Source organism: Furipterus horrens, unplaced genomic scaffold, assembly GCF_987537825.1.
Source record: "Furipterus horrens unplaced genomic scaffold, mFurHor1.1.pri manual_scaffold_1, whole genome shotgun sequence".
NCBI classification, from domain to species: domain Eukaryota; kingdom Metazoa; phylum Chordata; class Mammalia; order Chiroptera; family Furipteridae; genus Furipterus; species Furipterus horrens.
Genome location: NW_028327171.1, coordinates 197851556 through 197874592, shown reverse-complemented (window position 1 = coordinate 197874592; position 23037 = coordinate 197851556). Strand labels below are relative to the sequence as shown.

The 23037-nt window shown below is 35.3% G+C and overlaps 1 protein-coding gene across 1 annotated transcript in view; it reads right to left on the bottom strand.

Annotated features, from left to right (window-relative positions):
- The window catches only part of CPS1 (carbamoyl-phosphate synthase 1), a 114699-nt gene that overhangs the window by 48450 nt on the left and 43212 nt on the right, over window positions 1-23037 (bottom strand). Inside the window, exons 15-21 of the mRNA XM_090283365.1 lie at window positions 22473-22630; window positions 20842-20970; window positions 17725-17869; window positions 16095-16305; window positions 14556-14754; window positions 10788-10964; window positions 7303-7421 (exon numbers count right to left, since the gene is read on the bottom strand). Of these exons, the coding sequence (XP_090139491.1) occupies window positions 7303-7421; window positions 10788-10964; window positions 14556-14754; window positions 16095-16305; window positions 17725-17869; window positions 20842-20970; window positions 22473-22630 (1138 nt within the window). The remainder of the gene's footprint in view (window positions 1-7302; window positions 7422-10787; window positions 10965-14555; window positions 14755-16094; window positions 16306-17724; window positions 17870-20841; window positions 20971-22472; window positions 22631-23037) is intronic.

The window sequence follows — 23037 nt, the reverse complement described above, 5'->3', positions numbered from 1 at the left end:
ACTCACACTTTCAAAGTGCATAATTATTTGTCAAAATGATGAAAACACTATTTAAATAATAAATTCAATGCAAGTTTTCAGAATACTAAGTTTTTGATGTAAAATTTACTATATCTCATTCAATAAATTATTAGTTTAAAAAATTAATGGAGATCCATCAAATCTATGACATCATCTACAATATCCTATCATATTACATGGAATGTAAAAACAAATTTAAAATAAAGTATTTTTTGGCATTAGTTTATAGAAGCATAGACATTCCCACAGTAATACTCTTCTTTAATAGAGAGAAAATGACCCTTTTGTGTGAGCCCCAATTCTTGGTACTCTTAATGAGGTTCATTAGTTAAGTGGTTTAGGTCATGAAGACTAAAACCACAGAATGGTAAGTATTTAGTAACATAAAATTGTTTTCCTTTAGAGTTAATTATTTCACACATATTGTATATTCATCTAGCCACCTGGCTGCCTAGTAGAGTAAGAAAGGAGAATTGCTTTTTTTTTTCTACGGTGAAACTAAGACTTAGAAATATAGTGTGAGTTGATAATGAGGTCAAAGGACATAACCCATTTTCTGCAACTCAAATCTATAGATTCCACTAATATGTCCAAACATCTCCATCCCCATTCTACATTTAAAATAAATTCCTACAAATTTAGTATATATTTGAATGTCCACAGACTGGAGTGGGGGAAACAATAACATGTCATTTCAAAGTATTATAAAATAACATGTAATTATATGTTATATATAAGACATATATGTTTCTTTCCTAAATTTCTTCTGTATTTAATATATTTTAAAGCTAAAGTGGTTCATTGTTAAGGATTTCTTACCAGAAAGTATAAATTATCATTAGAAAGAAGTACTGGCTCTTCTCTGTCTTATATATAAGTTTTAACATCTTTTAGGTGACATTCCTTCCCCAGAAACTTCAATCAACTATAAGCACAAAACGTTCTTGTCTGGTTGTGTCATGCTTCATGAACAAGTTAAATAAAAAGTCAATAGAAACTAACATGTGTAGGAGAGGACATTCAAGAGGAGTGTTCCTGCTAAGGTGACATCTGCATTATTACATCTGCCAGAAGTTTGCGGCTGCAGGGAAATGGCCAGCTTTACTGAGCTCAATTTAGTACTTGAATACCCGAGTGGGGGCTCACCCTAGACTGTTTTCCTGAGCTATACGCATGCCTATGATTTTTCAGCACTTGCCAATTGATGTAGTTTATCACACTGAACAGAGTGGTGGTGGTCATATGAAAATTAGGCCCTCCAAAAGTACACTTCCTCACTTTTACTATTTATATTGAATATACCAATAAGTAACAATGAAGGAGGAGCAAATATTAATATTTTCAGAATTAAAATAGTAACAAAAACCACTTGAAATCTATAGAATAGTGGAAAAAAGCAATTTTGGATAATTTGCCCAATTATCCCTAGTAAATAAAGCTAATGTAAAAAATTAATCGAGAAATAGGTTCAAATCTCAGCCTCCTATAATTATATGAGATGAACAGTACACTATGGTCATATCCCTTATTTTTGAACATCCAAAATGGATGAAAACAGATATTTTAAAAATCACCCACAATGTTACTAACATAAATAGCAGCATTGTACAAAAAACACAGAGAACAAAATGGACCATTCCAGGAAAATTGCCCAAATTGAAGGAAATGCAAAGGAAGAAGCAATCATCATAAATGACGGAAACCTTCCATTTGGTAATTTAACATGGTGCATCACAAGCAGAGCCTGACTACGTTCTTTAAGCAAATCACTTAAAGGAAGAATTCAAAACTTAATTCAACTCAGTTTTATCCAGTAAAAGAACAAAATTATACAACTTAAGCAGGTATAATAATATCCTTGAGCTAGATATGTCAGTCAAAAATAGCTAAATAACTCAAATCAAAATAACAAAATAAAAAAATGAAAAAGTCACAGCAGATGCTCAAAGCTGGCAACTAACACTCCCACATTTTTTTCTTGACTATTCATGTGTGTGTGTGTGTGTGTGTGTTAAGTATTGTGACTGCCTTTCAATCTAAAGTTGCTAATGCAACTTGACATAAATAAATATGTTTGGAGTATAATGTTTGGAAATAGCTCTTGCTCATAAACAAGCCTCATTATAGTTGACTTCCTTTCTCGCTTATAGCAAAAAGGGTTCGGCTGTACTTGTCTATTAATTACTAACATAGTTGAAACATCAAATATGGGTTCTATAGTGATAGGACTATCATCCCTTTATTTACCACTCTTACTATATCTGCAGTATTATTTCCTGCAGATGTTATATATAATTTGTCTTTCCAGATACCTAAACATAAATAATGCATATACATTTAGGCATACATATATGTATGTCTGCGTATATATATTTACCTGCGTGTGTATATACATACACATGCACACATACATATCACACAGAACTTAAACATTGACTATCCTATGCTGTTGTCCTGCTCAGGTTTGATCTCAATTCTGTCATTTATTAGCATGTGATATCAAAAAAAGTTGCTAAATATTTTGGTGCCTCAGTTTACTCTCTATAAAATCAAGCTAATCACTAACTTCCTTAGGTGGTAGCAAGCATTAAGTAAAATAATGTGCTTAAAACAGAGTCTAATATGTAGTCCTGGCTGGTTTGGCTCAGTGGATTGAGCGTCGGCCTGCGAGCTAAGTGTTGCTGGTTCGATCTTCCAGTCAGGGCACATCAGAGAAGGAAAACTCTGACTCCAAAAAACCTCCGCTGCCTTGCGGGCATACCTCTTCAGGGGAAAGGCTAAGGGAGTAAACCCCGACAGAAAATCCGGAGCCGGAGTCCCTAAGGCGGTTTGACGTTGTAGTCAACACCGGCAACTCCTGCGGCGCACCTGAAGCCAAGCTGTATTGACTCTGTCTTTCCCTTGGATCCTTCAGCTGCGAAGAGAGGGGGGGTCTGCTGCATGGGCAACAGCAGACCCTCCATATCACCCTGCCCAGGCTCTGTAGCTTCAGCTTCACTGGAGAGGACACTCCGGCGTCATCGCAAGATGTCGATTCAACACGGGAGGAGACAGATACCGTGTCACTCCCGAGTCGGACTGCACAACCATTCTCGGCGGTGCAGATGGACTCTTAAGAAGCTACACCATCGTCTCTCGAGACGGACGGCTGCCGACGACGAATATGTAGTCAATAAATTTGGTGATTAATACTTTACACTTGGAAGGTACTCAAAATTGATTGAATCAAAATTTACGTCTCTGTTAACAGAAGAGTTCTAAGTACATTATTTTGTTGCTTTAGGGACTCAGCTATATCAGGAGAACTTCCTGGATGAAGACATTTGACATATTTATTTATCCGATTTACGGTACTTGCAATTCTGCCCTCTGGGCCAAATTTACTTGCCTAACCAAAGTTGAATTTGTCAATGTACTAATGGAGGAAAGGACTACAGGTGAGATTTTTGTAGTTTTTAATAGATGAAAATAAGCATATTTTCCTAGTGAGTATTGATTAAAAAGGCTATATGAGAGGAGTATTTATGTGTGAAAGAGTTGGTGTTGGTAGGGTAAGTATGATGAAGATAGGCATCCTAAAGTTTGGCTAGCTCAGTAGTGAAGGCCAATGGATAAGGCCTATGCAGATGCAGCTTCATTAAAAATTCTCACAGACTTAACTTTTCTTAAACTGCTTGCAAAATGTTCTGGTAATGTGAAGTTAATAGAGCAAACATCTAAATTCCAATGCATATGCATAATAGGCAATGGAATCTTACAGGATACAACTCACATCCCATTGAATAAAAAAGTAAATTTTCAAAAGCCTAAAGAAATCCAGTGTAAAATGAATTATCACTCTAGGTCGATTAATGCTACTACACCAGCTTATAAATTTGGGGAACTGCCTGGAACAGTCAACTTTTCTAGCATGCCCTTGGGCAGCCGTAAACAATTTAAGAGGAAAAGGAGAAAGTCAGTGAACTCAAGCAGGAAGAGAGGTTTCTGCTGAAGCTGTCTGAATACCAGTTATCACTAAGTTGGTAAGAATGGATGTTGAAAATCTCCTGAGGATTGCCACAGCTATGCTTATGTATCAGAGATGGTGAGTTGAGTTCTGATGGGAGCAGACACTCCAAGCCAGGATGCTGAGTGGATTATTCTTAACCCCTCTCTAATTTGTCTCGTCATCCTGAAGAAGTCTAGGATTTCATTCATCACCCTCAGTATAATGCATGTTTACCGTCACCCTTCACGGCAAGAGATTTCTTACTATAACTTCCACTTTCTCAAAAACATGGGAAATTCATCTGTTATTTCTTTAGTGCTGACCTTGTTAAAATCAGTTTTGTTTTCCCCATTCCAGTAAGTGGACATTAACATATATACTAAATATGTGGGTATATTCAATTTGGGAGCCAAGTTCTACTTTTTTTCAGATAACTATATGTAAATATAAACATAGATTGGTCATCAATTTGAGTAATATTCTCATCTTCTGCTAGTGAAGGTGCTTATTAAGTATCAGAAGAATTTTAGCATGATTAACAGCTGTAGAGTGGGAATTTTTTGTTTATTAGCATAATGGAGTGTTATTGATCTTTTGAAAAGGAGAGCATTTTTATCACCAGCTTCATCGCTTTCTTTAAAAAAAAGTAAGTCTGATATTAAAATAAGTGATGATGCATCATAAAGAAAATGAAGAAATAATATACTGCAAAATATATAAGCAAATGCAAATTGTGACTCTAAAAATGCATTTTTAAATGTATATATCTAAAAATCACAAAATAGTCTTCATAAGTTGCATTTTCACTTTGGGGGAAAACAAGGAAAACTTTCTTGAGCTCTCATTATGTGTCAGGTTTCCTTTACACTTACATCATTTAAGGCCCACAAACTATAAGGTAGACATTCGCAGGAAGAATGTGAGGCCAGGGAAGTGAGGGAGGTTCCGTGCCCATGACTCTACTGTGGAGATCTTGAAACGAAGTGAACCACAAATAAATGCAAATACAAATGAGCAAGTAGACCAAGTGATCTTAACCTTTCTTTAAACTGGCAATAATCAGCCGTATGACGCCAACTGTTAACAGAGAGCTACTATTACTGTTGCAGGTGTATATGCCTTAATGACTAAGCCTCCCTGGCATATAGAGGCTGAGAAAAAGCAGAAGATGTTATGGCCCATAAAAGCAAAAGATGGTGATGGTGAAGATCAATCAAAATAAGGCAAGAAATCTCAACTCCTACACACGTCATCAGCTGTGATTGCTCTAAACTTCAGAGCCCTATGTGCCACCAAATGATTGAGACAGGCTGCTTCAGTGGCCATCTATTTTTATTCATATATCTAACACCTCTAAATAACAACCTTGATCAAATTGCTCTGTGTGCATCTATGACACACCAGAAATAAATAAATTAAACAGTGAAGTTTCACTCAGACAATGATGAATCCAGGATTTAAGCTTACTAACACCGTGAATCATCTGTCGAGATCACTGATAAGCATAATTCTTTAGAATCTTTTAAAATTATTAAAAGCATTATATAAAAGCATTTAATGAAGATAATTGTGAACAACAGAAAACATCTCTATTTACAAATATACCTATGCAAGAATATGAAGGCTGAAAATGTCAAATTATCACAAGTTAAATGCAACAGGATGTGGAAGTCAGAAAAATATTATAAGTGACCTGTAACAGTGACCTGTTTTAATCTTCCAAGGACCCTAATCACTATCAATATACACTTATTTTTGTTTGGCTAGAATCTCAACCTGCCTTCTGGATGTAACAAAAATTATTCAATTAAAACACTGAATTTATCTAAATATCAGAATGCTTATCAAGTGGAAATTTAAATCACAATTACATCTGCTCTTTTTCACCCCAGGTCTTGTCCACGGCTACAGCTGGCATACTGTAAGTTTCTAGCGCCCCCGTGTGGTTTAATTGGAGCAGTGTCATAGGCATTTGAAATCAGCCGTCTGAGACTGAAAGCAGTGGACCGGACTATAATTCAACCTGGAAGTTCAGCTGGCACCATAAACCAAAGGAGGAAACCTCAAGTCAGCAAAAGTCCAAGATGAATGTATAGGCTCCATTCAGAACTTATTTGCTATCCACTGTTCATTTTATGTGATCACTAGAAAGAATGACTTATAAGCAAGATCGGAATTGCCAGTTCTCAAGACCAAGCATTTCTTGTGGGCAGATGCTGAAGACATGAAAAAGAACCTTGTTTTGCTCAAAAAGAAAAGCAAGTGTTTTTAGTGTCCAGCTTTCACGTACCTTGTTTAAGTAAACACAGCAACCCCAGTATATGTTGTAGTTGCTAAATAGTTGAGAAATCAAGGCTTTGAGCTCTTCCACTGTCCTCAACCACGTTTTTACTGATTACTTTATCTATAGTTTCTTAAATCATTTGAGAGTAACTTGCATAGGCAAAAATGTTCCCCTTTCTAAACATATGCTTAGGCTTGTAGGTGAGGCTTCTTTCCAATAGCAATGTATTTCAGCTCTCTCCTAAGATGGAGAAGCTGAAGAACATTATACTGTGTTGCTTAAATTGATAAAGTATTCCTCTTATCAAAAATACATTTTAAGACTTATCTGTGATTTCATAAACCTGAGGTGCCCCAATATATGGTCTGTCCACAAAAAATAAAAAGTAGATTTTAAAGCACTGACATAATTGGAATATTCTGAACACGAAATTTAAAAAAATAGTGGGCATGAAGGATGTAAAAATGTAAATTAGTGAGAAGTAAAGAGTCTGTTAACAAAAACTTGAATGTGGCTTATTTGTAGGCTAAACTGGAAGTCCCAATGTTAAAAATACCAATAAAATAAAACAGGAATACATTTGGTCATCAATTTACAGTAATATGTAGTTTGATATTAAAAGAGAAAAATAGTCTTTAGAATTCAGAAAATGTATAGAAAACAGGAATATTACTCTATTGATTATTCAGATTTAAACCTAGGTATCATTTAGCAATTAAAGAGCACATGATATCATAAATGCACATCGATTTTCATGACCTAATAAGAGCATCATTGTGTTTGATGGCAAGGATGGAGTAGAAGACAGTTCAGTATTAATAGATGCCTTTCAGTAGGTAAACATCTAAAAAAAACTGCCATTTCTTCTGGATATGGCTACTGCTTTTCAACCTTGGCACCATTTACATTGTTGAGGTATAATTTTATCCAAATGCTTACAGGTGAAAAGAAGCCTATTCAAAAGTTGCAGAGGAGATACTTGGAGTGAACCGGAGCCATACTGCTTTACCTGTTGAGGCCTTTCAGTGTCTTTTCCATGTTTAGAATGTCACGCATTTTATACATAAACCACTTGTCAATGGATGTAAGCTTCGTAATCTCATCAATGGGCATGTTGTCTTCCAAAGCCTGCCAAAAGGAGAAAGGATATATTTTGTGGCAAACATTTTATAAATATCTTATTTGGTTGAAAACAGAGCAGTCATCATTCTCCTTGTTATTCAGAGAGCCTGAGGCTATAGACTAAGACATGAAACATGAAACTGGTATCATATCATTGAGGTTGCTCCCAGTAAACCTACAGACATTGCCAACTATTTCCACAATGACATACAAACGAGGTGCTCCGAGTGCATCAGAGTTCTGTGTGTGCTCAGAAAAATCCCCATAATGGGTTCAGCCTCCTGTTCTTAATGTAACCATGTTACCAATTATATCCTAAATTTGGGACATGTCTTTGAAATTAAATGGTATCTCTTGAAACTGCAGGAGAGCCAAATTGGTAAGAAAATCTAGAATCATTATAATGATTATTTGACTTTTATTTTGAATAATTACTTTTATTCCACAGGCATGCAAACTAGTCAGTAAGAATTTATGAGTCAAATCTGGCTCAGTATTATTTCTATAGAATATACCCTCATGCAGGACTTCAAACAAAAACATTATTTTGAATCAGTTACTTTGACTCTTGCACTAAGGCAGGCATTTCACACAATCCTAATATATTCCAAAATAGAATAGTAATAACTTCAGTTCAGATAGGAAGATCAACCTTTTTCTGCAGCTTACTTAAATAATTTCTCAAAAGCAAAACTACAACTATGAGCCATTAGGCTTAGTAGAAACAGCAACTGAATAAAGAGATAAACTCTCAAAACCAAAACCTCCATGTTCAAAAGATGTCTCCTCTTATATAAAAATAAACAGACAATATTCCAAAACAATATATTACAGAATAGCACACTATATTTCTAGATCCCATTAATAAGTATATGTAACTAGCAACTCTGTTGTTATATTTCAACCAAGGGAGCTTAATTTTCTTAATATTTTTACTTATTTCTGGTATCAGAGGGTCCATAATTATAAGCGTTGAGAGAGAGCATAGTTTTTAATTCTGTTGAAATGGGAATATTCAAAGGCATGTTCATTCCATAAGTATATTTCATAAGTATAATTCTCCCTGTAAGTACAGCCAGGTTCCCAAGGATTTAATATTCTGTCTTATTTTCCAAGTGATTAAAGCGCAATTAGCTGTTGGCTATCAACACTGTGAGGGGGCTAGAATCTGAAGTTAGCACACCGTTGACAGCCCAGAGGAAGTTTGCACACAATCACACAATAGTGATCACCCTGCAATGGATGGAGGACGTAGAATCCTGTGGGCATGTTACTGTAAGGAAGGACAAATATAGTCACATCTGCAGTTTTGAGGAGAAAGCAAGATCCTGCCCATCTCAGATATTCATCTTTAAGCACTGCAGCTTCGCCGTGTTGCACGGTGATAATGAAGTTCATAATGACCCCAAGCAAGTAGGAGGTGGCTCTAATGTTCCCCAAATCAAAAATAACGCCCTGTGTTCTCCCCAAATCAAAAGAGGTGACTTATTTCAGTCATCCTGAAATAAGACTGCTGCAAAAAATCAGACCTCAGAGCAAGTTGCCCTTTTCTAAGAATCATGAAAGCAAATGAAGATTTACACACTCCCTTCATTCTTTTTCCCCTTCAGCTCTCCCCAGTTCTTACACTCTGTCAAAATCACCAAGCTCTTGGTTGCCGTGGAAATGGACAGTAATGATGACCTCTAACAAACAGAAATCAGTTCCTTCTCCTGGCACTCCGGCAGACAATAATTTATACCTCAGACCCTGCACTTCTTGCTCAAACATAGGGTACTCTGTGAAAGAAAGAATCTCCACACATTTCCCCTGAATTTTCATCTTTTATAGGTCTGTTAGAAAAGAATCAGAGGTTTGCTTGAGTTTTACTGCCTCGCTGGGAACTTGGAAATACTTCCCTTCTACATCTGCTTTAAATTAGCAGAAGCACGACAACTAGACTTAAGAAAAAAATACACGTACTGCTCTCTGTCTGAAAAAAAATATGTGTATATCGGCATACACCTATGAATGTGGTAGATTGCTTTTAAAAAATACTGAAATAAAAACAATAAAGGTGAAATGGCTTTCTGAGTTCACCTCTCATCATTACTCCCACCCCTACCACCACAGAAAAATATTAATTCTGTATTACCTTGAAATTCAACATTGAGAAATATACTAGTATCTCCCAGATTTCAATGGGAACTAAGTACTCTGCATTCAGAAACCACAAAGGTAAGAAGAGTATACAATACATGCAATGAAGGTAACATTCCCTGCCCTTCTTCCCTCTCTGCAGGACCTTCAATATATGGGCATAAAAGTCACAGTGAGTTCAGACTCACTAACAGCAGTTCCACGTTGCAACAACAAGTTACAAAGAGAAATAGCCCTTTTAAAGACAAAACTCATATTTCCATCAACTCATCCTACATGTGCACATGCACATATAAAATGGCCGCGGGGCTTTGCAGCTCCAGTGTGGTTTGACACTGTTGGAGGATTAATGCCTAAGCTTCCTTAAATGTCAGAAAGCCATGCAGAGATTTGTGACCAGACAGATCCCAGCTGCCCAAGTCACCTTTGACAAAATCAGATAAGCGGAAACTTCAAAACTCTAAGCATAGTAAACATGAAAGGAGATTAATATGGCATTTAATTTTCATAAAAGGGAACTAGGGAGTGGAAGTGAGAAATGTGTGGCTTCTTTTGTTCTAAAGACCAATGAAATGATTACATAGAAAATAGCCTATAATCATGAAAGTTCTTTATAGTCTGTTGCTGTTGTTTAAACACAGAAGAAGCAAATAGATGAAGAGTATTCCAGAGTCATAGGTAACCCATATTAAGCACTACTATTTATAGACTTTCCTTTCTAACATATAATTTTACATATTTTCAAGGAACAAGTAATAAGAGTGATAGGAAATGACAAGTCAGTATTATCAAATCTACTTAAGAATATTGATACTACATATGCTAAAACTGAAGGACATTTAATCTATGTGATCACCCCTTAAAACTGCAATATGTTCTTTTTTTTAGGTTTAAACAGAAATTTATCTTTTTAATTATTTTTTAATTTATTTTTATTGTTGTTTTATACAGTTGTCCCAATTTTTCCCCTGTTGCTCCCCATGGCCCCACCCTCTGCAATGTGTCCTTAAACCTAGACTTAAAGTCAAATAAAAAAGCCTAATTTTTGTTAATTACTACAGAATAATCTGATGAAATCCATAGACATCTCCAATCTAATACTACTCAGATAATTAAAAATTTCCCCCAAATCCCTGAATTCAAGATTACTTTGTGATTCACTTGTACTTTAATGTTCAGGTTGTCCATATTCTGAAAAACAATAGTGGCTCTGGGCCTTTTGTCATATATTACCTTGGCAATGGCATAGATGCGGGTGCTGGATGGGTCAGACAGTTCTCTTCTGAGGTCTAGGTTTGAGGGCCAGTCTTTGTTCATTGGGAGATGGGAAGTAAAACCATCAATAGATGGGTGGCACATCCGTAAAGCCTTCTGGAAACTCTCCTCAAAGGTACGACCAATAGCCATGACCTGTAATACACATTTAAGAGATCATATTTAAAGAAAGAGCTATGTGCTTCTAATTCATAACAGAACTATAAAGAGAATACTTTTCAGAAAAGACTTAAGAATAAAACATATATCAGAAGAACACTACTCAAATTTAGGTGTTATTTTTCTTCTCTCTTTTTCTCCATGGGTTTGATATAGTCTTCAACATTACGTCAGTCTCTTACCACTTAGAGAATTTATCTGTATTTGCAGAGACTGATGAGCAAAGCACCTATACCTGCTCTGGACCATAGTATTTAAAATAACATTATTTTAATGTGGCCAGAGCAATATAAATCCTTCCTTAATAAGATCTTGCTTTTGTGCATATGTTTTTTAGAATAGAAAGCAAATGAGAAACCAAGCATATATTAACACACACACACACACACACACATACACACACAAAAGCTATTTCTAAACAGGTATCAGTCAGTATCCAAGACAGGCAGGTCATCTTTCTTTATAGCAAAGCATTAATATTAATAGAACCTTGAGAATCATAACAAATACTGATAAATTCATATCTTGAGAGTAGGTGGACTAAATTTTCCATGACAAATTCACTGTGTCTTTCCACAATCTTTACAGATGATTGTACACTAATCAATTAGAAAAACCATGTGGTGATTTAGTTTGGACAAGATATAGGTCAGAACTAAACTTAAATTGACTTTGAAGCCTATCCAGTTATTTTCAGTGGATAAACACTGTCTTTGAATCTTTCCACGGAATAATAGATTACTATGTATTTCCACTTGCCAATTTAAAGTAATAACAGTCACAATGTTGGCAACAGTAAACTTCCATGATTCCTCAAATAGACCTGAATTCCCATGAATGTCATTTTAGTAAATCTTCATGTCGATTGCGTGACAAGATACATATACAAAGATCACTATAGTCAAACAGATAACCCTTCCTCACTGCTCCGAATTTAATTAGAAATAAGGGAAGACTCTCAAGAGTGGGAATAAATAAAATCTTAGTCCAATTCAGATATGTAATTTGCCAGGTATAGTGGTATTTGAGGAGTTAGTTTACTGTTCGTAGATTTGCTTGCCTGGGCATGGGAGAGACTGCCAGATATAAGACGTTTTATGGTACTATTAAGTTACGAAAATAAAATTTGTAAATATTACATATTTAAAAGTTGACCCTATAAAGTAATTAGCTCTATACTCACCATAATTTTTATTATTATTTAAGTACACTGTACGTAATGGTATATGGAATAAATGCAATAAAAGAGAAGCAAATGGAAGGACTGAGCAAAAAGGAAAAAGGACTCATGGGCATGGACAACTGTGTGGGGTGGGAGGGGGATGTAGGGCACTAAACGATAATGGAAAAAAATACAATAAAGATTAAAGAAAAGCCCAAAAATAATAAAATATAATAAAAATAAAAATAGAGAGCAGCAAACTTTCCTATATATTAATACAAGAATATATAACTGTTTACTCAAAATTGGCGCTTTTTAATACTTTATATTGTTAAAACTCACATTCATTAAGTGAACATTTTTGGCTTTCCTTTACCATTTTCTACTACCTTCTTACAGCACCTGTATATAAAGATTGTGTTTTAACATCTACACAGTTTGATTCATATTATTTCTGGTTCAGTTTATATATTCTGAGCTTACCAACTATGAACAGTGTGTTACAATTATCATCTTACTCACTGTTTTATCCTCCCAGTACCTGCATGTAGTCAGAGTTCAGGACATGTTTGCTCCCCTGAGTTGAACTAAATGAACTAAATGTTAAAATTAACTGACAACAAAAATCCCTCAGATAATAAGCTCTAAATGAAACCACTACAAACTTCTCATGTTCTCTTCCCTATAAACTTTACTATAAACATTATGAAAAGGGACATGCGGACCAAATGTAAACTAAATAACAGATTATTTTATTTTATTTTGCAAGAACACTACCAACAAAACTTTCATGACATTTGAGTTTTATTCTATTGTGTACCTTGAAGCATAATAGAAAAAATGAGATTTAAAACAATTATAAAGGAAGAAAAATTACTACTTCTTTTTTACAGCTAGTAAGACATTTTCATTTAAAAGGTCAAATTGTTCCTTGTCTGTCATTACTTTAAAACCTTCCATTAATATCTTGGAAACTAAGGAAACCAAAACAGTTAATAGTTCTGCCTTTCACATGTGAATATGATTGATCAGTAAAAGGCTGGGTTTTTTTTCCCCCTTTCCCTTGCATTGGTGATGTATTTAAGCTTTACTTCCTGTGATTAGTGGCATGAACTTCTAAAATGACTCATCTGAGTTGAGGTTATAATCTATGTCATGGTAAAAATGAAGGACAATAGAGAACAGCAGATCACAAAGAATATTTTGCTCTGTAATCTAACTGGCTTAGATACCTAGACATACACTAAGAGGTCCTACATTAACTATTTGGAGACAGAGATGAGATAAAGTAAGGCAAATAGATATGGATATATTTTGAAATTTGTACATACTTCTAGTATTAAAATAATTCTACCCATAAGCAATGACAATAATACTAATGCAATACATTTATTAGAAATGTGGTATGAATCTACCTTAAAAGTTATTAGTAAACCTTTACATATACTAGTCTTAAACCCTATGAGAGTATTATCATCTTCGGTTTGCAGATGGAGAACCTGAGGCTCAGTGTTTTGCATGAGTGTCTCTGGCTGGTAAGTAGTATCACCAAGAGTGAAACCCAAGTTTATCTGGTTGTAAGGCTAATATTCTCTCTACTATGCCAACTCTCCTGGAGGCAAAAAGAAATAAGCCCCTTGGTGGGAGTGGCAAGACAGTGAATCTCAGAGGTAGGGGTCTGAATTCTTTTGTTTCCTCCTACACATGGAGCACTGTGTATTTGAAGATGAAATAATCAAAAGCTAACTTTAACTAATTTAAAGGTTAAAATAGAATATTACGTAAAATTGAAATGTGCTAAAAGCTTAGAATATTTCAGTATAATAAAAGGGAGCTTAATATTCCACTGTGCTCTTTATACTTGAGAATTTTAGAGCTACAAGGGCCATGAGAGATCTTCCAGTCCAGCTTCTTTCTTTTGTAGATATGATGTGGAAGAGATTATAGCCACAATTTACACGGACTAAAGTTGAATTCCTAACCACAGTTCAAAGGTCTTTTTAGTACATCATGATATCTTTTATATAGTATTATTTCCTTGATTTGGTTATAAAATATATTAAACTCAGTTATATAAATATATATATATGTGTGTGTGTGTGTGTGTGTGTGTGTGTTTATATATGTGTATATATTATATACTTACATATATGGCCACTTCTTTTGAATGCACTTAAAATACTAGAATGCTTAGATGCTCTTAGAATCCATTAAATGGGCATGTAATAAATGCCTTATGTTAGCAGTCTAATAGATTGTAAAACACTAGAGAAGAAATGAAATTCTTACATATCCTTCAGTTAATAATGTAGTATCAAGGCAACCTTAAGACTTTTAACAATGTTAAAAAATAGATAAAATATTTGAGAACAAAGATGAAATAAAGAAATTAACCAAGGACTCACCTCTCCTACACTCTTCATAGAGCTACCAATTCGGCTAGATGTTCCATGAAAACGATCGAGATCCCAGCGAGGAATCTTAGTAACCATGTAATCCAGGCTAGGTTCAAAGCAGGCTGATGTCTTCCCTGATACAACATTCTTGATTTCTGGAAGTGGGATTCCTAGGGCAATCTTTGCAGCAATGAATGCCAATGGGTAGCTATAAAGGAAGAGATTAAATTTTTTTTCTTTTAGCAATAAGTATCAAAAATAGCCAAAAACATAAACTGGTCTTTCTTAGAAATTCTGGTATCATTCCACATCAGGATATAAAACACACATGATTCTCCATTCTGGATGAAAATATTGAATAGCCACTTCTAAAACAATGTGAGTCATGATAAAGTATAGATCCAAAAGAATTCATTCTCTATGTCTGACACTCAGAGCTACAGCTCCCAACCTTCACCGCTTCAATCCAAAACAAGTAGCTTCCTTGATAAAGTGCGCACTTGTGTAAAACCTCCAAATATATACATGTCTGCACCTGAGAAGACAGCAGAGTCAGCTGATACTATGGGGTATGTAATAGTCAGAAAATGTAAGCATTGCAAGTTTGGGTCCTTGCTCTTTCTCCAAATTATCTTTGATCTTTGGGTTTCCTACAAACCTATCACTCTGGAAACTGGACTATCCTCCTCTGGAATGTCAGTTTTGGTAATTCTGTTTAAGAAAATAATTCATAGAACTCTAGAACTACATATGAGTCCTTTAGTATGACTCCACCACCCAACAAGTGAGGAGACTGACAGAGTCAGTAAGTGATAAATCCCAAGTCTCACAGCGAAGAGCACCAGGAGGAGAACTTGGGTCTCCTGACTCTTGCCTAGGGCAATATGCCTTCCACCAGTCCATATAACCTGTGTAGCTACATAAAAAAAATCTTTAGAGTTAGACCTTTTGTTCACTTAAATACCATATAATTTAAATTCCAGATGTGAAATATATTAATAGAAAACAAGGTATTGATTAATTTTCCCTCCAACTATGTTTGCCAACAACTGTTAAATGGATAGCAAATTTATTTATTTGGTGGCAGCATTTACCTGTAGAAAACCCTATATTGTTTGGTCTTGTGGAGTTTGCTAAAATAAAATAATGTATATTGAATGCTTGTGTCAAGTGAACTATATTATTTGCCTACCATTTGTTAGTCCTGAAAAAGGCAGTTGAAAACTAAAATTAAGGATTAATTCGCACTTTTTAACAACATCTGCAAAGTGTAATTAAGAAGCAGATTTTTCTCAGCCCGCATTGACCACCCAGATTTTGATTAGTGTATGATTAGCCAGCAAACAAAGCCAGCTAGCAATACCATTTGCCTCAATCTGGCAGCAAGCTCATTAATAACTATGTCCTTAGGGTGCTAAATGACTTGGAGCCAGCATACAGAAATGGGGACTATAGTTTGTAAATGTAGCACAGTTCTCACTGGCTGTCAGTTTTCCAGTTCTCTCTGTGAAACATTCACAAGCCCATTGTCAAGCATTGTGGTCTTACCCAGTAGCCTTTGAGGCCAGGGCAGAGCTTCGGGACAGTCTGGCATTCACTTCAATGATGCAGTATTCCATGGAGGTAGGATGAAGGGCAAATTGAATGTTGCATTCACCTACAATGCCCAAGTGGCGAACGACATTGACTGAAGTACGTCTCAACATCTGAAACTCCGCATTGGAGAGTGTCTGGGCAGGGGCCACGACAACTGAATCACCTGTACATCAAAGCAGCACTCATTAACTTATTTGCATGATACAAGACACAGAACGGTCCAAGAGGTTCATAGAAGAATTATCTTATGGTAATGCATATAAGGAGCATCAGGTATTATTTCCTCTGACTCTTATTTCACCTGAATTATTCTGACACATTTACAGAAACCCTTCTAACCTTTCCCAAGCTCTTTTAGCTGTCAAGGCTTTATTCATCTTATGGATAAACATTAACTTCAACTTCTCTTCATCTCAAATTATCTCTCTCTCAAGTTCTTCCTTCCATAACATACCATCTCCTCTTCACCCAGACTGGCTCTTTGACCTGTTTCTGTATCTCACCCCTTCCCATTATCTCACTCTTCTTCATCGTTGCTTGTATGTTTAATCTCTTAGTCCTTAGTCACCATCCCTTCTACCTACAATCATGCTCAGATCTCTACAAGCTACAGAAGCCCCTCCCCCAGCATTGCTAGAAAATCACAAGTACCATCTCTCATTCTTTACCTGACAAACTTTTCTTGAAAGTTTACCAATTCTGCTTATCATTAATTGCCACATACTCCATTCAATGTGGCTCACATAACCAATTGTGTATTGAAACTGTCCTCTTGAACATCCAAAAGCCATATCAAAACCTCGTTCTTGACCTTTCATGGCATTTAATACAGCCAAAACCACAGCTCTTTTATGAAGTATTTTATTTCATAGGCTTACTCGGTCCTGTACTCCCCTGCTTTTCTTCCTATCACTCTCTTCTTTTTATTCAGCACTAATTCTTCCTTTTTCTTTGCTCTGCAAAATCTACATGTTTCCCAAGGTTAAGTTGTTGACCCTCTTCTCTTTGTTTTCATGCGTCTGTCCTTGAAAACTTAGTAAATGTTTCCAGCTTCTATTATTACCTTTATACCAATGACTTTCAATGACATTGTATCAAGTTCTTTATTTTTATTCTGTTCTTCTCAAATTCTAATTCCATATTCATAAACCTTTTCTTGGGAGTTTCACCCATATCTCAAATTTAGCATTGTCTGTGCTCTCTAGTCTAACTAGTTTCCCTTCCTGAGGAACCTATTTCTATTACTTGTGGCTATTTTCTCATTCACTTGGTGACAAACACCATAGTCTGCTTTAAGTCTTCTTAACCCCACACCTTACTTCTCAACACCAAGTCATAGATTTCATCTTTCTTATATTGCTTATATTTTACCCTTTCTTCAAGTGAAATCAGAATAATAATTCCTGCCTTACTTCATATGATTTTTGTGAAGATCAACTTAAATGTGAGAGTATTTTCAATACTGTACAATGCTATACGTATATCAAAGTTTATCACTAGACTATAAGAATGGTAATAGCTATGGGCCAACAGACACATGAGCTGAAGGCATGACTATAATTCTTGCAGATTCTTTGCCTACCTGTGTGAACGCCCATGGCATCAACATTTTCCATGTTACAGACAGTGACACAATTGTCATCAGCATCACGGACCACTTCATATTCTATTTCTTTCCAACCTGTCACTGATCTCTCCACCAGGATCTGGTTGGTCATAGCAAAGGCCTGAAAATCAGTAACAAAAGATATCAAAGAGTAAGAAAAAGCACTGGTTTTAAACATGAACATTTAACAAAATGCCCTGGCCTAAATCCCGGTCAGCACTGAAGTCTCAGGCTTAGTCTCTATCCTCCTCCACTCTCCCGAAGGCACAATATGTCAGAAAATCAGTAAGGTACTAGGAATAGCATCCAGCAGTGAATATGCTTGATTTACATTATTGAGGCTTGCCATTCAAAGTGCTGATAGGACATTAAATCAAACTAATTTAGGAAAAGAGAAAATAATTGAGCAATCAGGCAGAGGGAAATGAAATTATTTCAGCAGCCAGGCTTCTGTGAGACCAGAAAATGTGATCAGTGTGAATAAATATAGAAAAATAAGTCTAAAGACTCTAGCTTTCTCTAAAATAGCTGAGGGTGCTTCGTACAGTGACATACACGATAAAAGTCAGTCGATGTTGATGAGGGGAAGAAAGGAGATGATGGTAGTTGTAAATAGTTAGCCAAGACAGCACATGAAACTTGGCAATTAGAAGAATCCTGTGCAACCATTATTATGGTTAATCACTGTCTACGTGCTTAAGTACTCTGAGTCATATATCATGTATGCTTGATTAAACAGATATGAATTAGTATAATCATCATTTTATATTTACTGAGTACCCACCAGTAGGTAGAACTGAATTCAAAATAGGAAAGTGACCTTAGGACATTTAATGGCTGAAAATCCAAGACAGAAATGTTCTTTGTCTCTTAATATAGATGATTCGTGATGGCAGTGAAAAGGAGAGAAAGCAACTGGGGAAAGTAAATTTTTCAAGTTATTAGTAGGCACTAAAATGAAATAACTCAATGTAAGTTTTTCCGTAATGTGTCTCAACACTATTTTTTGTAACCTCAGCAAGCATCACAGGCTCCCGCATGTGCAGTTGAAAATGGAACCCATTAGTCCCCACAGCTGCCCACAAAGAGGTTTTCAAAGTGGTTAGGGAACTCTGTAGCCAGTGTTAACAATTTAATAATTATTAATTTCTTGTTAGACTTGCTTGTTAAAAGAAGAAATCTGGGAAATAAAGGGTATACATTTGGGAAAGCTTTTTGTATTCTAATGGAGTAGACAGAATGTTTGGGCACAGGACAAGGGACATCATCTTCACCTATTACCTTAACTTCTTTCCTTTTCCCTTTCACATCTCAGATTGTATAGAAAATATTGACTTAGATGAGGTAATGAAGTTGATTTTGGTGCTAAATATAACCTCAAGATATTAGGGTAGTTTAGGGTATAATGATACAGGTAATTATTATCATCAGTAGAAAAGCTACGTTTTCAACAAAGAAAACCATTCAATAGCCTATTGATTATTTTAGAGGAATATAAATAATTAAAAATTATCCCATTCTAAAATTATTTTCATTAGTAAACATTTTTAGACAATTCAGTATTCAGTATGTTTCTATACTGTATAAAAAGGTATACATTTTTAATAGAGAATAAATACACATAGTCACTACTGGTATTAATAAAATTGATAATATTAAAAACATTGGGAATATCCAATAAGCTAAAAAAAAAAAGTTGTACCTCCATAAACATATTTTTTCTTTAAATACATGACTCAGAAGTCCAGAACAGAAATAAGAAATATTTATGTAAGATATGTTTCAATTCTTTTTGGTTCATTTTAGTAACTTTAGAAAATCTAAATCCAAGTTGTTGACATGTAAGTTTGTCATTATAGTTATTTGAGTATATTTAATTTTATTTATTTATTTTCTCAAAATCCTTCATCAGCAATTGAAGGGCTTCATTTTGTTTTATTCCAAAAGTAAATAATAAAAAGCTATCAGCAGTTCTTGGGCTCTTTACTCAGCACTTCCCAAATTAACCCTCACAATGATGCTCTCGCATGACTGCCATGTGTGTTACATGGGCCTCTGCGCTGCACATGCATGCATTCATCCAACAAGCTCTGGGATTGCCAGGCACTGTCTGTTCTGTGGAAATACAGAGTGGGCAAAACTCTCTGCTTCCATAAAGCATGTTTCTATGTTCATCTCTAATTTTTTGGGGGGACCATACCTTAATTTTCTCCAGATTTCTCCTTTAATACTTAAGAAAATAAGTATTTCATCAGTATGTTCAAGTGATTTTGATAGAAATAAATTACAAACACTCAAATCTCACTTTTGCTTATATGTGTATGTTAGTTGGCAGAGAGCTCACTTGTTTATGTTATTAAGAGGTGTTTAGTCCTGGCTGGTGTGGCTCAGTGGATTGAGCGCTGGCCTGGGAACCAAAGGATCACCAGTTCAATTCCCAGTCAAGGCACGTGCCTGGGTTGTGGGCCAGGCCCCCAGTTGGGGGTGCACAAGAGGCAACCACACATAGAGGTTTCTCTTCCTTTCTTTTTCCCTCCCTTCCTCTCTCTCTAAAAATAAATAAATAAAACCTTTTTTTAAAAAAGAGGTATTTATACTATATATTGATTAAACACCTGAGTTGGGCTAAAATTAAACTACTCAGTGTGGTTTTTTTTCACTTACTTGATGTCATTCGTGCGATATTATTTCAAAACATAATGAAAAAGTGAAATATTATATTCTAGTTTTTTAACCACTAAAATATATTTTAGCATTATGAATGTTTTGGAACATATTTGAAAGCAGAGGAAGATGAAATTGGATTGACTTCATAGTACTGAACTCAATAGACAGGACAATAAAGATTGACCTAAAGTTAAAGTCACCACCAGTTTACCCAGGACTGTCTGGCTTAACATAGTATTCCAGCGTAAATACTTGCAATGTATTTCCATTTCAAAGGTGTCATCTTTTAGACGACGCTTTTAGAGAACATGAAAGTGATATAATAAAGAGAGAAAATGTGGTTTTGTCTTTATAACTTTCTTTAATCGAAAGCGTATTTCAACTCAGTTTCTTGGTTTTAAGAATTTGGTCTATGAGCATACATACCTTAGTGCTGAGGTCCATTAAGGTCTCCTTGTTGGGGCAGATGCCTGAGCCTAGCCCCCCCAGGGCATAGGCAGACCGGATCATCACTGGGTAGCCAATGGTGTCTGCTGCCTTCAGTGCGTCCTCAATCTGTCAACAGGAACAGAGACCCAAGGTTTAAAAGCTGACAACACTAGGAGAGAAGATCATAACAAGAGAATCTGCAAACTGAGGGAGATCAGTTTATTTGAGGAAAATGATTATGGAAATGTTCTATTATTCTCTCATCTCCTTCTGAAAAGCAAATGTTGTTTTACAAATTTTAAGTAAAATTCTAGGATTATTTTAATGTACAGGGAAGGCTCTTTTTTATCCCTTTGTGGTAATTTTTATTTTTGCATGTAAAAAATAAAACAATTGCCAAAACTAAAATAATCCTCATTAATTTGAGAATAGAAGCCATACTGAATGATTAATATAGTTTAAGCCTTCAATTTTTAATAAAACATTGTTTTCTATTGCTGAAACTACATTAACTGCTGTATTACTGTAATAAGCTATTAGGAATATTATATAAAAAGATTTTTCATTTTTCAAGTTCATTCAGAGAGTAGTCCCAGAAGCTTGGACTTCTTTTTTTTTTTTTTTTACCTTACAAAATACAACACACGGTGGCTATATTTTTCTGTCATGGAATATTATTACACTACCAATGGGAATGTAATTACACCTTCCCCATATGCCTGTTTCTCATCCTGAGGAAGCAAGGACATAATTAAATCTGGCAATGAAAGAATAAATGGATGGCAGGAGCTTTCCAAATGTTCAGCAGAGCTATCCTGGGATTATATCTGATTGACAGCTTTGAACATAGTATGTTCTTGACAGCATTCTTTTGTGAAACATACATAGCCCATTTTTACTTTCCCCAGCTGTACTTGCCTTATCACTAAGGGTTTACTTATTTCTTCAATGGGGAAATTGCATCAAAAACTGCCTCCAGCACCCCAATCCACTGACTCTACGCCAAAACCAGGAATAAAGTCAGGGGCAAAAGCAGATGTACAAAAAACTGACTCTTTCTCAATGCTTATCAATAGACACAAGATATGATGGAAAATGGTTAGCAGAAATGCAAAATAATCTGTCTTCTTTCAACATATTAGCCACAGATTTCTCAGTCAAATCTTACTGATTAGATCCAATGGCTTTTTATCTTGATAATCTCATTTTTAAATGTTTATTCCAGTTTAATAAGAAAATTTAAACCCAGTGATTGCCCATTTGCAGGTCATTTGTACCTACAAGCTATGTGACTGAATGTGGGAAGAAGGTAAAAATTACTGTGGCATTGAAAGTTAGTATGGCTCTTAGTTTTAATTCAGGAAATTTGAGATTCAGTGGCATTGATAAAATCACTTCTGTTGGTTTATGCTTTTCTTTCCATGAAATAAAATATTAATAACCATCCCTAAACTTTGAGCATTGAATGCTGCAATTAACACACAGTGTTTCTGAGGTACTGATGCATTTCTGGAAGAACGTATTGCAAATATAATAATTGTAGCTGTTATTTCTTGGCATGCCAAACCACTCTCTCTACAATACAAAACAAACAACAGCCTTGTTTCGCCGGAACAAAGGTTCCTTACCGATTCCACAGCAAAGCTTGGAGCAATCTTTTCATTAATCTCATTTAGTTTGTCAGAGAACAGCTGCCTGTCTTCTGTGGCCATAATGGATTCAACTGAGGTCCCCAGAACTTTCACGCCATACTCCTTGAGCACCCCTCTCTTGAACAGTTCCACTCCTAGAGAAGAACCAAATACAGTTTTTAAAAATCTTAAACCCTTAGGTCTTCTACAATACCATTTTTTAAAATATTAAAATTAACTCCAAAATAGAATTGCACTTAGGGTAAAAAAAATTGAATTAAAAATTTTGAAGACATCCTAACAAAATATTTTGTTGATGCTACTGTTGCTTATATTATCACCTTCTTCAAGTGATTTTCATTATTTGTCATTAATAAAAATCATAAGATTACAGGAATCCTTAAGATTTTGGTATAGTTGCTTCACTTCTATGGTCCATTCCTATAATGAAACTCTTTTATTTAAATAATCCCAATTATATGGGTATGTATCTGGATTAAATATCATCAATTTTTATTGTGTTTTTATCAACTTGCTATATAACTTTGGCTAAGTGTTTTGT